Source organism: Balaenoptera musculus, chromosome 12 (genome assembly GCF_009873245.2).
Source record: "Balaenoptera musculus isolate JJ_BM4_2016_0621 chromosome 12, mBalMus1.pri.v3, whole genome shotgun sequence".
Classification (NCBI taxonomy): Eukaryota; Metazoa; Chordata; class Mammalia; order Artiodactyla; family Balaenopteridae; genus Balaenoptera; species Balaenoptera musculus.
Genome location: NC_045796.1, coordinates 54,433,511 through 54,453,812, shown reverse-complemented (window position 1 = coordinate 54,453,812; position 20,302 = coordinate 54,433,511). Strand labels below are relative to the sequence as shown.

The window sequence follows — 20,302 nt, the reverse complement described above, 5'->3', positions numbered from 1 at the left end:
AGGTTGTAAATTCACCTAGAAAAAATAAGACTCCTTTTCTGGCATGGGTATGCAATAAATGAGTATATACAACTTAGTTCAGTCTTACTTTAATTAAAATATGCAGTATCGAATAACTTATTTGTGTTTTCATCTTATCTACACTTTTTTTTTAATGTTCAATAAGTCTCTGAGGCATAACTTTCTTCCTATTCTATATTTTTTTAGTTGAGAATTTTTAAAATTGAGGAACTACTTTTGTCCATTTCTTCTATAAATATTGATGAATTTTCCCTAAAATATTAATTACTTTTTGAAAGAGAAATAAAGATACAGGAGGAAAAGGATATTTTTTTACTGCTGTCAAAATTTGAATATTATAATTGGTCTACATGAATATTAAGGTTCTTCAGTCCTAAAAAAAAAGTCTGTACTTTAATATATGATAGCTATCATTGCAGTTCCTTTGTGAAGCACTTTATAGATATTATCTCAATTTATCTTCATATCACCCCAACAAGGCAGACATTCCTTTACAAATATATGATGCACCTTGGACTTAAAAAAGTGAAATAATTTTCTCAAAGTTACACAGCTAATTTAGTGACAGAGTTAGGAACCAAAATTATATAACACATTCACCTGTTACATAATGAGACATGAACTTTTTTCCCTTCTAGGATGTGATAGGCAATAATTTTGCCAAATTTATATAACTAACAAATTAATCAACTAAACAAATGCAAATTGAAGGTGAATAAAGACCAGTGCAGACCACTGCAATAAAGTGAATATTGCAATAAAACAAATCACATGAATTTTTTGGTTTCCCAGTGCATATAAAAGTTATATTTACGGCACATTTTAGTCTATTAAGTGTGCGAAGCATTATGTCTAAAAAAACAATGTACATATCTTAATTAAAAAATGCCTATTGCTAAAAAATGCTAACCATCATCTGAGCCTTCAGCAGGTCATGGTAGTAATATCAAAGATCATTGATCACACATCACCAGAACAAATATAATAATGATGAAAAAGTTTGAAATATTGTGAGAATTATCAAAATGTGATACAGAGACAGGAAGTGAGCAAATGCTGTTGGAAAAATGGCGCCAATAGACTTGCTCCATGCAGGGTTGTCACAAATCTTCAATTTGTAAAAAAAAATGCAATAAAACAAAATGCAATAAAATGAGGTATGTCTGTAAATTCCCACATACTCAGGTGTGCAAGAAGAGCACTTTCTCTATGGATTATAGCAACTTAAATTCTGATTCTAAGCCCTGTGTTTCATTCCTTCAAGCAACCTCATCCACCTTGTCCCAAAGCTCAAGAAAGCATCTCACACTGGTGGGGGACTTAAAATGATACCATGAGTGGAAGGGCTTTTTGTAAGACTGTCCCTGGTCAGTGTATCCATTCCTCTTTTTTTCTTAAATAAAAATTTATTAAAGAATTAATGACAAAACATAATAATAAGCATAAACAGTAAAACAACGAACATAGAATTACTGAGAATCCAAACCCTATATAACACTATGTACATTCTTACTGTTGAACATGGGCTTATCCAGTGTGAAGAGCAATTTATGCTTTACTTTTTTTTGCTTGTCAAAAAATGAAGGATTTTCTTCTTTGCTTAATGAATAAATCTTTTGTTACTTTACCTAGGCTCTCTATTTGGGAAAGAAAATCTTGAAAGTATGATAATCGTAATTGAAATTGTATTATAACTGAAAGTCAGTTATGTTGTCATTAGCTTGCATTGTTCGGAAATAATTGTGAAAACTTGAACTCCATCTTAGGATGATTATTTAGTCAGCAAGGGCTCTTTATTACCATTTTTATCAAGGGGGGTTATTAATGTCTAGTCTTAAAAAAAGATAATTTAAAATTTTGACAACACTTTTTTTGGCTCCTATGTACCTATTCATTAAGGAATCATTCACCTAATGACATAAGCAAAATACCTTTTCTTTCTCCTATCGAAATGCTTTTTATTTCTTCCATCCACCTGGCTCTGGGTTGTCAGTAGTCACAGTGAATCAGTAGAAGGAAAGAAGACTGGGGCCCTTAAAAGAGGAAAAATAATCCACATTTCGTTGTGCCCAAAGACAATTTAAATCACTAGATTTACAAGAATGTTTCTACTGAATCAACATTATAGCACCTATTTCTCTACCATTAAGTGAGCAAAAATGAATGATTGTTTCTAATTATCCAGAAACCTACGTGACTTGAAAGACTAGTAAAACCAATTTTTTCAGTCACTAGTCTGAACAAAATAAAGGTAGGTCATGAACTCATGGTAGCTAATTGTGTTTCATTTATTAACTGGACATCAGGAAAAAATTCTAATGGATGTTTCCGTGGGAATAGATTGGGATACCCCTGCTGTTACCAATTTCCCGGATTTCAGCTAATTTAAATTTAATAAGTCTTTTGGAACATGCATGATGGAACCTTGATGATATGGTTCCTTCTAGACAACTGCTGACCGAATTATAATTTGATCATCAGTGAGTTTGATTTGGAATCTTAGTGCTCTTGAAACTTATAATGAGTTCCTAAGGAGAAAGGCTGTACTCTTGGTCTTAATGTCTAAATATATTGACACGTCAAGATATGACTGCTGCTAAAATCAACATATCAAGGCCTAGAATGTTCATGGAAGTAGGCAGGAAAGGTAATGATAATAATAAATCCTACACATAATCAACATCTAAGCCCAAACTGGGGATGAGCAAGATACCCAGAAATCTCCTCAGCTGTTTTGAGCAAGTTTTTCTTCCTAGGTTGTTATATCAAGTATCTTATTCAGCAAATTTTTGTTGCAGTAAATGTTTATATATCAGAGTAGAAAATCCCTCAATTTTAATGTCTCTCATAAAGTTGATTATCTTTGCATTCTTTTGTTTCACATGTAAGCAATATGTTATTACATTCTCTAAGCCTATGGCAGGCTTTTAATTCACTTGACCATAATCCTAACCCAGATGCTAAGACTCTGAGAACATAAACAGGCTCAGGAGTAGTTCCAGTGGAACTTTACTAATTATTAAGGCACCTCTTAACCTCTTGAGGTTGGTGTGATGGAGAGAAATCATGTTTCTCCTTAATGCCACTATGAAAGAGAGAATTCTAGGCTGGAAGAGCAATAGGTTAGTGTCAGTAGCACTGATTATGTTCACACCTATTTGAAAGGAAGCAGGCAGGGGCAGGCCTAATGGGCAATCTGACAGCTTTTGCTCTGCATTTGGTCCTCTTAAAATAAATGAGAAAAATGTAAAAGTTTTAGAGTTTCTAGGTTTTAATTTCCCAGAATAAATTTGGTTACTGGGTAGGGCTGTAGGTTAGTTATTATTAGAAGGCAGGATGAAATGTATTTTGTTTGTCTGATTTCTGTTCAGTGTTTATTTCACCTTGAGCATGTGAAAATTTAGTGCCTTTCTTAACGTTTAAGGTTGACTACCCAGACTGAAGAGTTTTAAAACAGAGAAGAAAATGTCAACAGTCTCTTGTGTTGTTGACACACTCAAACCAGTGATCATACATCATCTTTGTCTTACCTCTGAACTATGTGTGTGAATAGACTTGGTACTGACCAAAAAACACATTTTGATATTTGGATTATTCTACACTAAAAACACTGCTCTGCTAGGTAGGCTCTTTGCATAGTTGGCCTTCTGACCATTTTATAGCTCTAAGCACATGCTATTTTCTCCCAGTGGACTCAGAAGTTCTAGCAAGTTCTCAAAGGGCAAATATTATTATTCCTGTTGGAAACAAACTAAGCAAAAACTAAGTTCCAGAAAACACTGTTTCTGAGAAATTCTCAAATATCATCAAGAAGAATAAATGGTTATCTTAAAAGGAAAAACAGAGCTATGGCAACATAACATTAAAGAACAATACTGGGAGGAGTGGCTTCAAGATGATGGAAGACTAAGATGTGGAGATCACCTTCCTCCCCACAAATACATCAGAAATACATCTACATGTGGAACAACTCCTACAGAACACCTACTGAACGCTGGCAGAAGACCTCAGACCTCCCAAAAGGCAAGAAGCTCCCCACGTACCTGGGTAGGGCAAAAGAAAGAAGAAAAAACAGAGACAAAGAAAAGGGATGGGACCTGCACCAGTGGGAGGGAGCTGTGAAGGAGGAAAGGTTTCCACACACTAGGAAGGCCCTTCGCGGGCAGAGACTGCGGGTGGCAGAGGGGGGAAGCTTTGGAGCCATGGAGGAGAGCGGAGCAACAGGGTTGCGGAGGGCAGAGTGGAGAGATTCCCGCACAGAGGATCGGTGCCGACCAGCACTCACCAGCCCGAGAGGCTTGTCTGCTCCCCCGCCAGGGAGGGCGGGGCTGGGAGCTGAGGCTCGGGCTTCGGAGGTCAGATCGCAGGGAGAGGACTGGGGTTGGCGGCGTGAACACAGCCTGAAGGGGGCTAGTGTGCCACGGCTAGCCGGGAGGGAGTCCGGGAAAAGTCTGCAGCTGCCGAAGAGGCAAGAGACTTTTTCTTGCCTCTTTGTTTCCTGGTGCGCGAGGAGAGGGGATTAAGAGCGCCGCTTAAAGCAGCTCCAGAGACGGGCGCGAGCCGCAGCTATCAGCGCGGACCCCACAGATGGGCGTGAGACGCTAAGGCTGCTGCTGCCGCCACCAAGAAGCCTGTGTGCAAGCACAGGTCACTATCCACATCGCCCTCCCAGGAGCCGGTGCAGCCCGCCACTGCCAGGGTCCCGTGATCCAGGGACAACTTCCCCGGGAGAACGCACGGCGCGCCTCAGGCTGCTGCAACGTCATGCCGGCCTCTGCCGCCGCAGGCTCGCCCCGCATCCGTACCCCTCCCTCCTCCCAGCCTGAGTGAGCCAGAGCCCCCGAAGCAGCTGCTACTTTAACCCCGTCCTGTCTGAGTGAAGGACAGGCCCTCAGACAACCTACACGCAGAAGCGGGTCCAAATCCGAAGGTGAACCCCAGGAGCTGAGCAAACAAAGAAGAGAAAGGGAAATTTCTACCAGCAGCCTCAGGAGCAGCAGATTAAATCTCCACAATCAACTTGATGCACCCTGCATCTGTGGGAATACCCGAAGAGACAACGAATCATCCCAAATTGAGGAGGTGGACCTTGGAAGCAATGATATATATTTTTCCCCTTTTTCTCTTTTTGTGAGTGTGTATGTGTATGCTTCTGTGTGTGATTTTGTCTGTATAGCTTTGCTTTTACCATTTGTCCTAGGGTTCTGTCTGTCCATTTTTTTTGTTTTGTTTTGTTTTTTAGTGTAGTTTTTAGCACTTGTTATCATTGGTGGATTTGTTTTTTGGTTTGGTTGCTCTCTTCTTTCTTTCTTTTTTATTACTTAAAAATTTTTTTTTAATAATTATTTTTTATTTTAATAACTTTATTTTATTTTATCTTCTTTTTTCTCTCTTTTCTCCCTTCTATTCTGAGCCGTGTGGATGACAGCCTCTTGGTTCTCCAGCCAGGTGTCAGGGCTGTGCCTCTGTGGTGGGAGAGCCAAGTTCAGGACATTGGTCCACAAGAGACCTCCCAGCTCCACGTAATATCCAATGGTGAAAATCTCCCAGAGATCTCCATTTCAATGCCAAGACCCAGCTCCACTCAATGACCAGCAAGCTACAGTGCCGGACACCCTATGCCACACAACTAGCAAGACAGGATCACAACCCCATCCATTAGCAGAGAGGCCGCCTAAAATCATAATAAGGTCACAGACACCCCAAAACACACCACCAGAAATGGACCTGCCCACCAGAAAGACAAGATCCAGCCTCATCCACCAGAATACAGGCACTAGTCCCCTCCACCAGGAAGCATACACAACTCACTGAACCAACCTTAGCCACTGGGTGCAGACACCAAAAACAACGGGAACTATGAACCTGCAGCCTGCGAAAGGAGACCCCAAACACAGTAAGTTAAGCAAAATGAGAAGACACAGAAACACACAGCAGATGAAGGAGCAAGGTAAAAACCCACCAGACCTAACAAATGAAGAGGAAATAGGCAGTCTACCTGAAAAAGAATTCAGAATAATGATAGTAAAGATGATCCAAAATCTTGGAAATAGAATGGAGAAAATACAAGAAACATTTAACAAGGACCTAGAAAAACTAAAGAGCAAACAAACTGTGATGAACAACACAATAAATGAAATTTAAAATACTCCAGAAGGAATCAATAGCAGAATAACTGAGGCAGAAGAACGAATAAGTGACCTGGAAGATAAAATGGTGGAAATAACTACTGCAGAGCAGAATAAAGATAAAAGAATGAAAAGAACTGAGGACAGTCTCAGAGACCACTGGGACAACATTAGATGCACCAACATTCGAATTATAGGGGTCCCAGAAGAAGAAGAGAAAAAGAAAGGGACTGAGAAAATATTTGAAGAGATTATAGTTGAAAACTTCCCTAATATGGGAAAGGAAATTGTTAATCAAGCCCAGTAAGCACAGAGAGTCTCATACAGGATAAATCCAAGGAGAAACATGCCAAGACACATATTAATCAAACTATCAAAAATTAAAAACAAAGAAAAAATATTAAAAGCAACAAGGGAAAAACAACAAATAACATACAAGGGGATCCCCATAAGGTTAACAGCTGATCTTTCAGCAGAAACTCTGCAAGCCAGAAGGGAGTAGCAGGACATAGTTAAAGTGATGAAGGGGAAAAACCTACAACCAAGACTACTCTACCCAGCAAGGATCTCATTCAGATTTGATGGAGAAATTAAAACCTTTACAGACAAGCAAAAGCTCAGATAATTCAGCACCACCAAACCAGCTTTACAACAAATGCTAAAGGAACTTCTCTAGGCAGGAAGCACAAGAGAAGGAAAAGACCTACAATAACAAACCCAAAACAATTAAGAAAATGGTAATAGGAACATACATATCGATAATTACCTTAAATGTAAATGGATTAAATGCTCCAACCAAAAGACATAGACTGGCTGAATGGATACAAAAACAAGACCCATATATATGCTGTCTACAAGAGACCCACTTCAGACCTAGGGACACATACAGACTGAAAGTGAGGGGATGGAAAAAGATATTCCATGCAAATGGAAATCAAAAAAAGCTGGAGTAGCAATTCTCATATCAGACAAAATAGACTTTAAAACAAAGACTATTACAAGAGAGAAGGAAGGATACTACATATGATAAAGGGATCAATCCAAGAAGAAGATATAACAATTGTAAATATTTATGCACCCGACATAGGAGCACCTCAATACATAAGGCAAATGCTAACAGCCATAAAAGGGGAAATCGACAGTAACACAATCATAGTAAGGGACTTTAAGATCCCACTTTCACCAATGGACAGATCACCCAAAATGAAAATAAATAAGGAAACACAAGCTTTAAATGATACAGTAAACAAGATGGACTTAATTGACATTTATAGGACAGTACACCCAAAAACAACAGAATACACTTTCTTCTCAAGGGCTCATGGAACATTCTCCAGGATAGATCATATCTTGGGTCACAAATCAAGCCTTGGTAAATTTAAGAAAATTGAAATCATATCAAGTATCTTTTCCGACCACAATGCTATGAGACTAGATATCAATTACAGGAAAAAAATCTGTAAAAAACACAAACACATGGAGGCTAAACAACACACTACTTAATAACCAACAGATCACTGAAGAAATCAAAGAGGAAATCAAAAAATACCTGGAAACAAATGGCAATGGAAACATGACGACCCAAAACCTATGGGATGCAGCAAAAGCAGTTCTAAGAGGGAAGTTTATAGCAATACAATCCTACCTTAAGAAACAAGAAACATCTCAAATAAACAACCTAACCTTACACCTAAAGCAATTAGAGAAAGAAGAACCTAAAAACCCCAAAGTTAGCAGAAGGAAAGAATTCATAAAGATCAGATCAGAAATAAATGAAAAAGAAATGAAGGAAACAATACCAAAGATCAATAAAACTAAAAGCTGGTTCTTTGAGAAGATAAAGAAAATTGATAAACCATTAGCCAGACTCATAAAGAAACAAAGGGAGAAGACTCAAATCAATAGAATTAGAAATGAAAAAGGAGAAGTAACAACTGACACTGCAGAAATACAAAGGATCATCAGAGATTACTAAAAGCAACTAAAAGGCAATAAAATGGACAACCTGGAAGAAATGGACAAATTCTTAGAAATGCACAACCTTCTGAGACTGAACCAGGAAGAAAGAAAATATGAACAGACCAATCACAAGCACTGAAATTGAAACTGTGATTAAAAATCTTCCAACAAACAAAAGCCCAGAACCAGATGGCTTCACAGGTGAATTCTATCAAACATTTAGAGAATAGCTAAAACCTATCTTTCTCAAACTCTTCCACAGTATAGCAGAGGCAGGAACACTCCCAAACTCATTCTATGAGGCCACCATCACTCTGATACCAAAACCAGACAAAGATGTCACAAAGAAAGAAAACTACAGGCCAATATCACTGATGAACATAGATGCAAAATTCCTCAACAAAATACTAGCAAGCAGAATCCAACAGCACATTAAAAGGATCATACACTATGATCAAGTGGGGTTTATCCCAGGAATGCAAGGATTCTTCAATATATGCAAATCAATCAACGTGATACACCATATTAACAAATTGAAGGAGAAAAACCATATGATCATCTTAATAGATGCAGAAAAAACTTTCGACAAAATTCAACACCCATTTATGATAAAAACCCTCCAGAAAGTAGGCAAAGAGGGAACTTCCTTCAACATAATAAAGGCCATATATGAGAAACCCATAGCCAACATCATTCTCAATGGTGAAAAACTGAAACTGTTTCCTCTATGATCAGGAACAAGACAAGGTTGTCCACTCTCACCAGTATTATTCAACATAGTTTTGGAAGTTTTAGCCATAGCAGTCAGAGAAGAAAATGAAATAAAAGGAATCCAAACCAGAAAAGAAGAAGTAAAACTGTCACTGTTTGCAGATGACATGTAATTATACACAGAGAATCCTAAGGATCCTACCAGAAAACTACTAGAGCTAATCAATGAATTTGGTAAAGTAGCAGGATACAAAATTAATGCACAGAAATCTCTTGCATTCCTATATACTCATGATGAAAAATCTGAAAGTGAAATTAAGAAAACCCTCCCATTTACCATTGCAACAAAAAGAATAAAATATCTAGGAATAAACCTACCTAAGGAGACAAAAGACCTGTATGCAATAATGATAAGACACTGATGAAAGAAATTAAAGATGATACAAATAGATGGAGAGATATACCATGTTCTTGGATTGGAAGAATCAACATTGTGAAAATGACTATACTTCCCAAAGCAATCTACAGATTCAATGCAATCCCTATCAAACTACCACTGGCATTTTTCACAGAACTAGAACAAAAAATTTCACAATTTGTATGGAAACACAAAAGACCCCGAATAGCAAAAGCAATCTTGAGAAAGAAAAACGGAGCTGGAGGAATCAGGCTCCCTGACTTCAGACTACACTACAAAGCTACAGTAATCAAGACAGTATGGTACTGGCACAAAAACAGAAATATAGATCAGTGGAACAGGATAGAAAGCCCAGAGATAACCCACACACATATGGTCACCTTATCTTTGATAAAGGAGGCAAGAATGTACAGTGGAGAAAAGACAGCCTCTTCAATAAGTGGTGCTAGGAAAACTGGACAGCTACATGTAAAAGAATGAAATTAGAACACTCCCTAACACCATACACAAAAATAAACTCAAAGTGGATTAAAGACCTAAATGTAAGGCCAGACACTATCATAACTCTTAGAGGAAAACATAGGCAGAACACTCTATGACATAAATCACAGCAAGATCCTTTTTGACCCAGCTCCTACAGAAATGGAAATAAAAACAAAAATTAACAAATGGGGCCTAATGAAACTTAAAAGCTTTTGCACAGCAAAGGAAACCATAAACAAGACGAAGAGACAACCCTCTGAATGGGAAAAAATATTTGCAAATGAAGCAACTGACAAAGGATTAATCTCCAAAATTTACAAGCAGCTCGTGCAGCTCAATATCAAGAAAACAAATAACCCAATCCAAAAATGGGTGGAAGATCTAAATAGACATGTCTCTGAAGAAGTTATACAGCTTACCAACAAACACATGAAAGAGTGCTCAACATCATTAATCATTAGAGAAATGCAAATCAAAACTACAATGAGATATCATCTCACACTGGTCAGAATGGCCATCATCAAAAAATCTAGAAACAATAAATGCTGGAGAGGGTGTGGAGAAAAGGGAACACTCTTGCACTGTTGGTGGGAATGTAAATTGATACAGCCACTATGAAGAACAGTATGGAGGTTCCTTAAAAAACTAAAAATAGAACTACCATATGACCCAGCAATCCCACTACTGGGCATATACCCTGAGAAAACCATAGGTCAGAAAGAGTCATGTACCAAAATGTTCATTGCAGCTCTATTTACCATAGCCAGAACATGGAAGCAACCCAAGTGTCCATCAACAGATGAATGGATAAAGAAGAGGTGGCACATATATACAATGGAATATTACTCAGACATAAAAAGAAACAAAATTGAGTTATTTGTAGTGAGGTGGATGGACCTAGAGTTGTCATACAGAGTGAAGTAAGTCAGAAAGAAAAACAAATACCATATGCTAACACATATATATGGAATCTAAAAAAAAAAAAAAAAATGGTCATGAAGAACCTAGGGGCAAGACGGGAATAAAGACGCAGACCTACTAGAGAATGGACTTGAGGATATGGGGAGGGGGAAGGGTAAGTTGGGAGAAAGTGAGAGAGCGGCATGGACATATATACACTACCAAATGTAAAATAGATAGCTAGTGGGAAGGAGCTGCATAGCACAGGGAGATCAGCTCGGTGCTTTGTGACCATCTAGAGGGGTGGGATAGGGAGGGTGGGAGGGAGGGAGATGCAATAGGGAAGAGATATGGGGATATATGTATATGTATAACAGATTCACTTTGTTATAAAGCAGAAAGTAACACACCATTGTAAAGCAATTATACTCCAATAAAGACGTTAAAAAAAAAAAAAGTACAATACTGCAGTAAGGGTAGAAAACACATGTAAGGTTTCACCCTTGGTGTTCAGCCTTCTAAAAGGAAAAAGGTCATGTATATCAATCTGCAGTATATTAAAATTGTGTTCAAAGTTTATTTCAAGTCACAGAAAACATATAAACTAAGACAACAGAATGAACTGATTTTGTTCTGAGAGAAGGTGATGGGAGTCCCCCACCTGGCACCAATTTGAGTCATTCAAAGGGAAGGATGCAGAAATCATCTTTTCGCAACACTTCAACCAAGTTATGGAATTAATTTCCAGATTTGTCGCCAGGTAGTTTTGAAAATATTTTAAGGCGCTCCAGTAGACATCTGTATTTGTTCCTTTAAGATCAGGATACTCTGCCTCTGCTCAGGAGGAAGCTTGGCGATCTGGTCTGCAGTTAGTTGAGGAACCTGCATGATCAAAGCAGCCTTCTCATGGTCCTGTGTTGTGACTTGGTTCTGGCCAGGACTAAAGCCACCAGGCTGGCCTCCACCCTGAATGCTCACTCCTTGCATGACTGGGACATGTCTGGATCCCAGGGGGCCAACTGCCCCCATGTTAATTGGACTGGGACCTGGATTCCACTAGGTATAGGGCCTCTAGGGCCTGGGACTGGGCCCCTTGTATCCATGCTACTGGCCTCAGTCCCTCTGATTTCCACTGCACGGGCCTCCATGGCTCGTGCCTCCATACCTCGTGCATCTATGCCTCGGGGATCTCTTCCACCTCTGCCATCCAATGGTGTACCCCTCTGATCTAGCATGGGTCCTCTTGGCTCTGCCGTTAGAGGTCTGGGCTCAGCTAATGGCCCTCCCCTCATCTCATGTGGGGGTGGGCCGCGGCTATCAGGGCCAGGGACATGGTGCATGGGCAGACCCTGATAAGGTGGTCCCAGGTAACCTCTAGGCTCTACCTCTCCAGTTACAGAAAGGAAAGTGCCTCTGCATGGGTCATTTGGAGCGTTTCCCAACAGACCTCGAGGAGTTGGGACGTTGGCAGGCAAGGGCCCACGCTGCACAGCTGCTCTGGGGTCTTGCATCGGCACTTGTTCCCACTCCATGGACACTGGTCCACTCCCTGGCATTCCAACCTGGGCCTGCATTCCTCCTCCAGGCGCTAAGGAACTGGGGCCAGGTCCTGTTACGGTCGTTGGTATCTGCCCTGGTGCTGCAACTCCAGCCTGCAGAGAAGCTTGCATCAGAGGAGGTGCGCCATTGACATGCATTCCACTCAAAGACTGGGCCTGAGGGGCCTGAGGATTCTGTTGGTTTATTGACACATTGGATCCTGAGCCAGGTCCAGCGCTGTGGACTGTCTGAGGGTTGCCTGCAATCAGTGTCGGGATATTTGTCTGGCGATGCAGAATTTTCAAGGCAATTTCTGGATACACAGTTCTCATCACAACCTGGGCTTGTAGCAAAGCATAAGCCAGTTGAGGGTTCTGAAGCAACATGTTCCGTGCTTCCTGAGGACTATTCTGGACACAGAGCTTCATTTGTTTCATCAGCTCAAACATCTGCTCTGGTGGAAGGCTGGCAACTGCTTTGCTAATGGTCTCAGGGGCATCCTCAGGACTGATGGTCTCTCCGTAAGGTGACTCAGTGACAGGGGCACAGTGCCAAGGCTCTTCAGCTCTTCTTTGTTCTCTTTGCTGGCAGCATTGTCCACTCGAAGTGCTCTCCCACTGAATTCACACCCATTTAGGTTTCGCATGGCACTAAGTGCTGTCTCCTGGTCTTGGTATTCACAGAAGCCAGAACCTTTTGGCTTTCCTGTCTCCCTATCATATACCAACCTGAAACTAACAACAGGTCCAACCTCAGAAAAGATGTCCTTTAATTGCTGTTCAGTAGCCTCATATGGAATGTTCCCCACAAACACCGAATATAGAGGACAATCCACCGCAGGGTCTCTCACAGTCAAACCCACCATCGCTCTCTATCCATTCCTCTTTGAAGGTTTGCCACTACTTTGGAATTGTGCCTTGCAGGCAGGACCTGAGTCCACACCTTTCCTGGACCCCCAGAACTGTCTCTGTCTCCTCTCCACATTCTCCATCACTTCATTATTATTATTATTTTTTTAAGCTGGAAGCAGTGAAAGGGGGACCTGACAATTGCCTGCTTTCTCCACTTGCTCTGTCTATACCTGGGAGTCCCATTCTTTATTTCCCTCTCCAAACTTTCTCCATTCAACTTAGTGTTTAGGCCTTTGGGAAAAAACCCACAATGGCTGATGCTCTACTCCTGCTTCACACCTGGCCTCAACTCTTCCCTGAGGCAATGAAGTTTGGGCCAACTGCCTTCCTGAATGGGATAAAATGAAGGGTAGGGAAAATATAGGAGAAAATATAAGCTAATATCTCAAAATAGGCTCAAAACCAACAAATATTTAGGAAGTATGAGAATCGTCTTAAGTCTGAAGGGGCATGGGAGTGGGATGGAAGGTGCCGACCCAGTAAAAGAAATTGTCCCCATCCCTAAGAGCTCACAATTTATTAATAACTGGAATAAAAGAAAAACAAAACTAATATGTATGAAACTGTCAGAGAACAACAATGCCAAACTGTGCAATAGGAAATCAGAGAGGAGAGAACTTAGAAAGAGCTGAAGTAACAGTAATATCAAAGTATTTTAATAATATCTACTGCCAAATTAATTAGATATTACCAACACAGTTCAAAAATATATACTAAGCATCTACTGTGTACCAAGAGGACTACTAAGCACCAGGAACACATAGGGAGCATAATTTTATCCTCCAAGTCAGGGGTGGGAGCTGAAGATGGGGAGGAGAGAAGGAAGAGACATTGGAAAATACTTTTTAAAGGATGTAATTTTGAGCTGGGTATTAAAGAGCAGAATTTTGCAGTGGAGTTATAATTAGAGAAAACACTGTGTGCAAAGGCAATGATAGAACTGATCCAGTTTTGAGCTCTTCCTTTCCCCTCAAGCTTGGGGGTGAGTCTTGCTGGGAAAAAAGAAACAGCACAAAAAGAGGAAAGGGATTTTTTTCATCAAATACACCTTGGTTAGAGGTTTCCTCATGGAACATGAAGGCGTGGGAAGGGGCTAGTTCAGATTCCCTTATATAGATTGAGGATGAGAGTTGAAACAGAAACCATAGCTTACAAAATGGTCTGCACTATGACTAGTAAAACAGATAAATGACTTAAGGTCAAAATTGTATATCTCTTTGTTTAAATGCATATGTTCCAAGATAGAACCATAGAGTGATGTAACAATAACTCCGAAAAGGTCGTATGTTCTAAAACTGAGACCACTGACTGTTCCAGCAACTTGCCTGGTTTACAGATTCTGAATAATCCATGCCAAGACCATCTTGTGACTAATTCCAGCCCCCAGGTCCTACAAAAACCTTACCCTAAGCTCCCCAACTTTGGACTCACTCCATGGTTTGTACTGTATTTGACTCACTCTTCTGCTTTGTATTGTCTTTTGCTGCAGGCTAAATCAAACTTTTTTTTTTTTTTCCTTTTACTACAGGTGTGTGCCCGTGGTCTCTGGATGATATTTTAACAAATCAAGGTCCTATCAAGATTTGTCAGAGACTCTTGCTGCTGTAGAGCTGGACTCTTACAGATAGCCATACCTGGGAGCCCTAATTCTCCACCCCCTAAAAGCCACTCTGCCTGTCCTGACAAACCGAGTCTCTCTACCAAAGTGAGCTCCAAGTCTTTTGTTGAGCCCTTCAGCATTGGTTTTATTTTGTTTGTCTTATGGATATAATCTCCCAGGACTTTTTGGTGATTTGATCATATTTGCACTCCTTCTCCAAGTTCTGCCAAGTATAATCAATCCTTTTATACAACTCTTCCTCCCGTCTGAGGTCTGTGTATTGGCAATTCTGTGGAACATCTAAGAGATTCAGAGGGCAGGAGATGGGCTTAGGTCCAACAAATTTGCACTGTGGTTTGGCAACTGGTGATCAGCTATCACAGTTTCCTGGGAATTTTTTTGACCTTTTTGGGGAGCTGAATATTTTTTGAATCATTTGACAAGGTAGGTCCTGTGTAGCAGAACCTAATACTCTGGCAATCATACGTATTTTGCCTGCAACATGGACAAACCCTAAGACAAGGATCATTACTCAAATTTGAAACATATTTCATATGTCCCATAATCAATCTGGATTTCTCTCTCTGGGGAAAGCCAGCTGCCATGTCATGAAGACACTCAAGCAGCCCTGTGGAGGCCCATGCAGTGAGGAACTGAGACCTCCTGCCAACAGCTGACATTAACTTGCCAGTCATAGGAGTGGCCACCTTGGAAGTGGATCCTCCAGTCAAGCCTTTAGATTACTATAGCCTTAGCTGACATCTTGACTGCAACCTCATGAGAGATACCAACCAGAACATCCTGGCCAAGCCACTCCCAAATTCTTGACCCACAGAACTCTGTGCTAAAGGAAATACATGTTTGTTTGTTTTAAGTCCTTAAGTTTGGGGCAATGTGTTTTATAGCAATAGATAACTAATATAATAGATAACTAATATCAAGACAGACCATGAGTACAATAGATAGCTAATTTCAAATGGCCTTTTCATTTAATTTGGACACGGATGGGTTATCTTTGCCAGTGTCTGTAAGATTAGTCCCACATCTGCTAATTGTCAAGGGCAATGGTTTTAGAAGTCCCATGACCATTAGACAGGAGTGTCTACTAACAATTCAGACTCGTGAACCAGCAAAAAACTAAAGTACTGCTCTTTACTGAGATTTTGTACTATTCCTTCCAGAAGACTCAATTTCTGATTATCACCGGGGGCTTTAGGTAATTATAAGGAAGAAGCAGGAATCCCTGTGGATGATAAGTATGGTAGTTGACCTTTAAGATGGCTCCTAATGATCTCTGATTCCCGATAATCATGTCATTATGTAATTTTTTCCCTTTGAGCACAGACTGTATCTAGTGACTTGCTTCTAAGTTATAAACTATAACAAAAGAGATGGGATACTGTTTCCAAGCTTAGGATACAAAAGCACATGGCTCCCATCTTACTTGCCTCTCTCACTCTCTTACTGGCTTATGCAGAGGGAAGCCAGCTGCTTTGTTGTAAGCTGCCCAATAGAGAGGCCCACTTAGCAAGGAAAGGATGTCTCTGGCCAAGAGCCAGCAAGTCTAACAGTCCACAGGGAGCTGAATTCCTCCAGTGAGTGAACTCAGAGGGGATCCTCCCCCAGTTGGGGGCTCCAGTCAACACCTTGATCGTAGCCCTGTGACAGGCCTTGAGCCAGAAGTATCCAGCAAAGCCATGCTCAGATTCCTGAACCACAGAAACTATGAGATAATAAATGTTTGTTGTTTTAAGCCAGTAAGTTTGGGGATAACTTGTTAATAGCCATAGATAATGGATAGATAAAATAAGATTAAATTATTCTGGTTAATTTTTACAATAAAAATTATTATATGACTTTATATAATTATGTTATATATTATTATATAACAATATTAGAAAGGAGGTTTTTCTCTTCTATTGAAGTTTTATACATAATCAGTTTTATAGGAATTTGGTCACTGATTATCCTGGGAGTAAGGATATATTATGGACAGTGAAGATACTGGCAAATCATTAATTTAACTCATAAAGTGTATTATAAATGTCACTAGTTGACAAGGACATTTAAACCTCTAGAAAAAAAGTATTTTTCTCTCTCATTACCCTACTGACAATTATTATACTAGTCTTTGTGCATGAGCATGAGTATATCTCTTTCAAACATGGATCATATTTACAGCAACACATTTTACTTAAACATAATCCAGAATGCTAAACTTCGTTTGATTTGTCAAGTTTCTGTTTCTTTTATCATACGTTTGATTGATACGAGGACTCTTGCAATCATTTTGTAATCATTAAAATTTGGAGAATTCCAAACAAATCTAATTTTTATCTTTCATTTTATAAGGCAGAAGAGCAAATATGTATAGATAGGCATCATTGACCATTTTATTCTTTGGAGTTCAAATTTGGCAAAGACAAAATCAAGAACAGCTGTTATTCAAAAAGTAAGATGTCTTATAAGGAGTTACCTCTCAAAAAGGCACAGGGCTCAGTTTGCTTTCAAAGAGATTCTTTCAATATTTAAGAAATACATTTATGTTATTTATTCTCTTGGGGAACATAGCAAAAGAGGGATTATGCTTCCCTGTATAAATTTATGTAGTTAGAATAACTCTGAGAGCAAACTGGGCAGAATGTATGAGTAGTAGGATGGCAGCAGAAATGAAAGGTCCAGAGGGCAGAGCCAGAGAATCTCTCAGTGCAATAGAATGAAGAGAGACCTCTGGAAAATTTTTACTCGAGGATCCAAACTCTGATCAATATCTGCTCAGAGAAGCATTTTGTGCCTGATGAACATAGTCATTGGCAATTGAACCAGTCCTGATGCCCCTGAAAATTAAATGTATACTCTTTCCACCTGAGACTCATCTGTGTTTCCATCTGTATTTTTTTAAATCAGATGTTAAATTCTGGCATCAAGTATAGAATCTGACTGTCTAGCTCTTTATTACGGAACAAAATAAAGGGAGAGATTTCCCTCGTAGTCATCTTTTCTTATCTCATAGCTACTCCTTTGGGTTGAGACCACTGACAGTTGATGTTTCCATGGAAACCAGCTAAATAGCAAGGTAGCGATGTAAGGGTTTCCTTTAGAAAACAATCAGCTACCACACCTTGGCCTGTGCTTTTAAACAATTCCTAGTCTCTGCACCTGTCAGGACAGAGCTAAAATAGCAAATACACAAAAGAACTGAACACCAGAGAGAGGGGGTAGGGTTTAGAGAGCACATGAATAATCATTTCAGAGGATTGCTAGGTACTGGGAGAGCAGATTCTGAGAGACTAACACTGTGGGAAAATAAAAGGCTATTTCTGGTTCTGTTTGGTTTTTGATATCTAATTGTCAACATCCAGCTGACTTGGAAAAAATTCACAAGAAATGATGCATATCAGGTACCAAATGCTATTACACACCTAAAACTCAGCTGTGGTCTTTCCCTTCAAAATTCTCTTTCTTCCTGCCCCTAAAACCCCAAGAGGCAAGGAATCCAGGCTTCTAGACACTGCTGGATGAGTCAAGGTACCACAGCCCAGACAAGCTAAGCACTGGCTCTGTCACACACGGATGCAAAGGCATTCAAGAAACCACAGCCCTCTGTTTTCGTGGCTCCTGCCTTCTTAATCAAATCAACAGAGTACGCAGAGTTCACCCACACCACCAACAAACCCCGTGAAAACACCTTGGGCCAACAGAAGTGTCCATCCAACTGTGATTCACTGATCAAGAGGAAGGCCTCTGAGGGCAGCCAATCAGAGTCCGGCGCAGGGAAAAATCACTTGGCTCTTACAGGAAGCCATCTAATTATGTTACCGTAATCCCCAGGCTTGAATTTTTCAACCACCTCAACACGAACTCACAGACTTCACCGATTATGTAATTACGGAAAACTTCACGACAAACATGAAGATTCCTTCTGGAGGCCACATTGAGGACTGGGATGTGCATTTGATCGTGGGAGGGAAGCACACGGCCCACAAAGGGAAGAGCAAAGAGATTTATTGAACTTAAAAGGCTGCAGTTTAAAAGGGGCCTCTAGCAGACCTCCCTTTTCGTGTGCACATTTTTTGCACCTGCAACTGTTTGTGGGCTGGAAAGCAATAGCCCTCTCCCTTCTCCCAAGAGACCCTGCTTTAATGCCTTGGCCCCAAATGTGTCATTTTCCTGCCGGGGGGCAGAAATCAAAAGAAACCAAGTTTTTAGAACTTTGCTGTAAAGAAAATAATAGTTCTGAAAAGGATTGGAGCCACATTTTCAGGTTTGACACAGTTGTTAGAGAAATGGCAGAAGGGAAAACATTCCTCTTCACTTTCTTTCCTAACTTGCCGAAGTTCTTCGCTGCTCCAGGTTCTGGGTGACATCTGTAGCGTCCATCTCAGTGGGGTCTGTTGCAAGCTTTCCACCCTGCAGCATGGAGCTGTGCTCAGACCAGTGTTCAGAGGCGAGAGTCCAAATGGCCCTACTGCTTCTTCACAGAGAAGATGCCATATAAATTATTTCCATTAAAACCAGCGTTTGAGGGGCTTCCCTGGGGGCGCAGTGGTTAAGAATCCGCCTGCCAAGGCAGGGGACACAGGTTCAAGCCCTGGTCCGGGAAGATCCCACATGCCGCGGAGCAACTAAGCCCGTGCGCCACAACTACTGAGTCCACGCGCTCTAGGGCCCGCGAGCCACAACAAGAGAAGCCACCGCCATGAGAAGCCTGCGCACCGCAACAGAGTAGCCCCCACTCACGGCAACTAGAGAGAGCCCACGCGCAGCAACGAAGACCCAACGCAGCCCAAAATAAATAAAATAACTAAATTTTAAAAAACAGAACAAAAAAACCCCACCGTTTGACACCAGAAGTGAACTGTGGAATCTTAATTACCGTGCTCATGACTGAAGTGCTGACAAACGGTCCTGCTTTAGATGGTGTTTGTGGGTGGGGCTTGGGTGAGAGCTGGGATCAAAACTTGATTGTAGCCGGTGATCCACTTCCTCCTTCCCCCCCCAGCCACCTCATCTGTTAGATGAAAGTTAGAGTGGAAAGCCTCTTTTAAGCCATTTGAACTGTTTTATTCAAAGAAGCATCTGTGGATTTTTATAAGACTGGGCAAGATTTGCCCAGTTATTTTTTCCATCCTATCCAGAGAACGGAAAGTTTCAAATCAAGGGTCATAACTGAAGCAAAAGTGTTATGCGCATAGGAGACAGAATGCATCACTAAATAGAGGGGAGATACAATAAAGCCCCTCACTCCGTATATATAACAGCACACAGATGAGCTTGATTGAACAGATGAGACTAGCAGAGGCAAATCAAGTAAACTCGGTTTCTTTGGTTTAGCTTGGAAGACACTGAGGATTTTTTCTATGGTATAAAACTTGAGGACATAGGGGTTCTCATATATCTTGTAAAATACCCGTATGCCACATGGTCAGATAGCTTGAGAGTTTTAAAAAGTAGGTATATTTAATCTCCTCAATGGGTGGCAGGGGCGGCGAGGATATCTGTTGTCTCAGCTAGACAGACTGATCCTTTTTCTTCCCATTCTTTGGTTCAATCTAGTATTAACATTTTTGAAGGAGGTAGGTTTGGGATTCCTGGTTCTTGTAAAGCAAAGCCCACGACATTCTTCAGTTCA

General features: G+C 40.5%; 1 protein-coding gene across 1 annotated transcript; it reads right to left on the bottom strand.

Annotated features, from left to right (window-relative positions):
• Positions 1 to 11,397: 11,397 nt before the first annotated feature.
• Positions 11,398 to 13,024, bottom strand: LOC118905341 (cleavage stimulation factor subunit 2-like). The gene is given in 3 exon segments (XM_036871980.1): positions 11,398 to 11,669; positions 11,672 to 12,706; positions 12,709 to 13,024. Coding segments are annotated over 3 exon segments (1,623 nt in total).
• Positions 13,025 to 20,302: the final 7,278 nt, after the last annotated feature.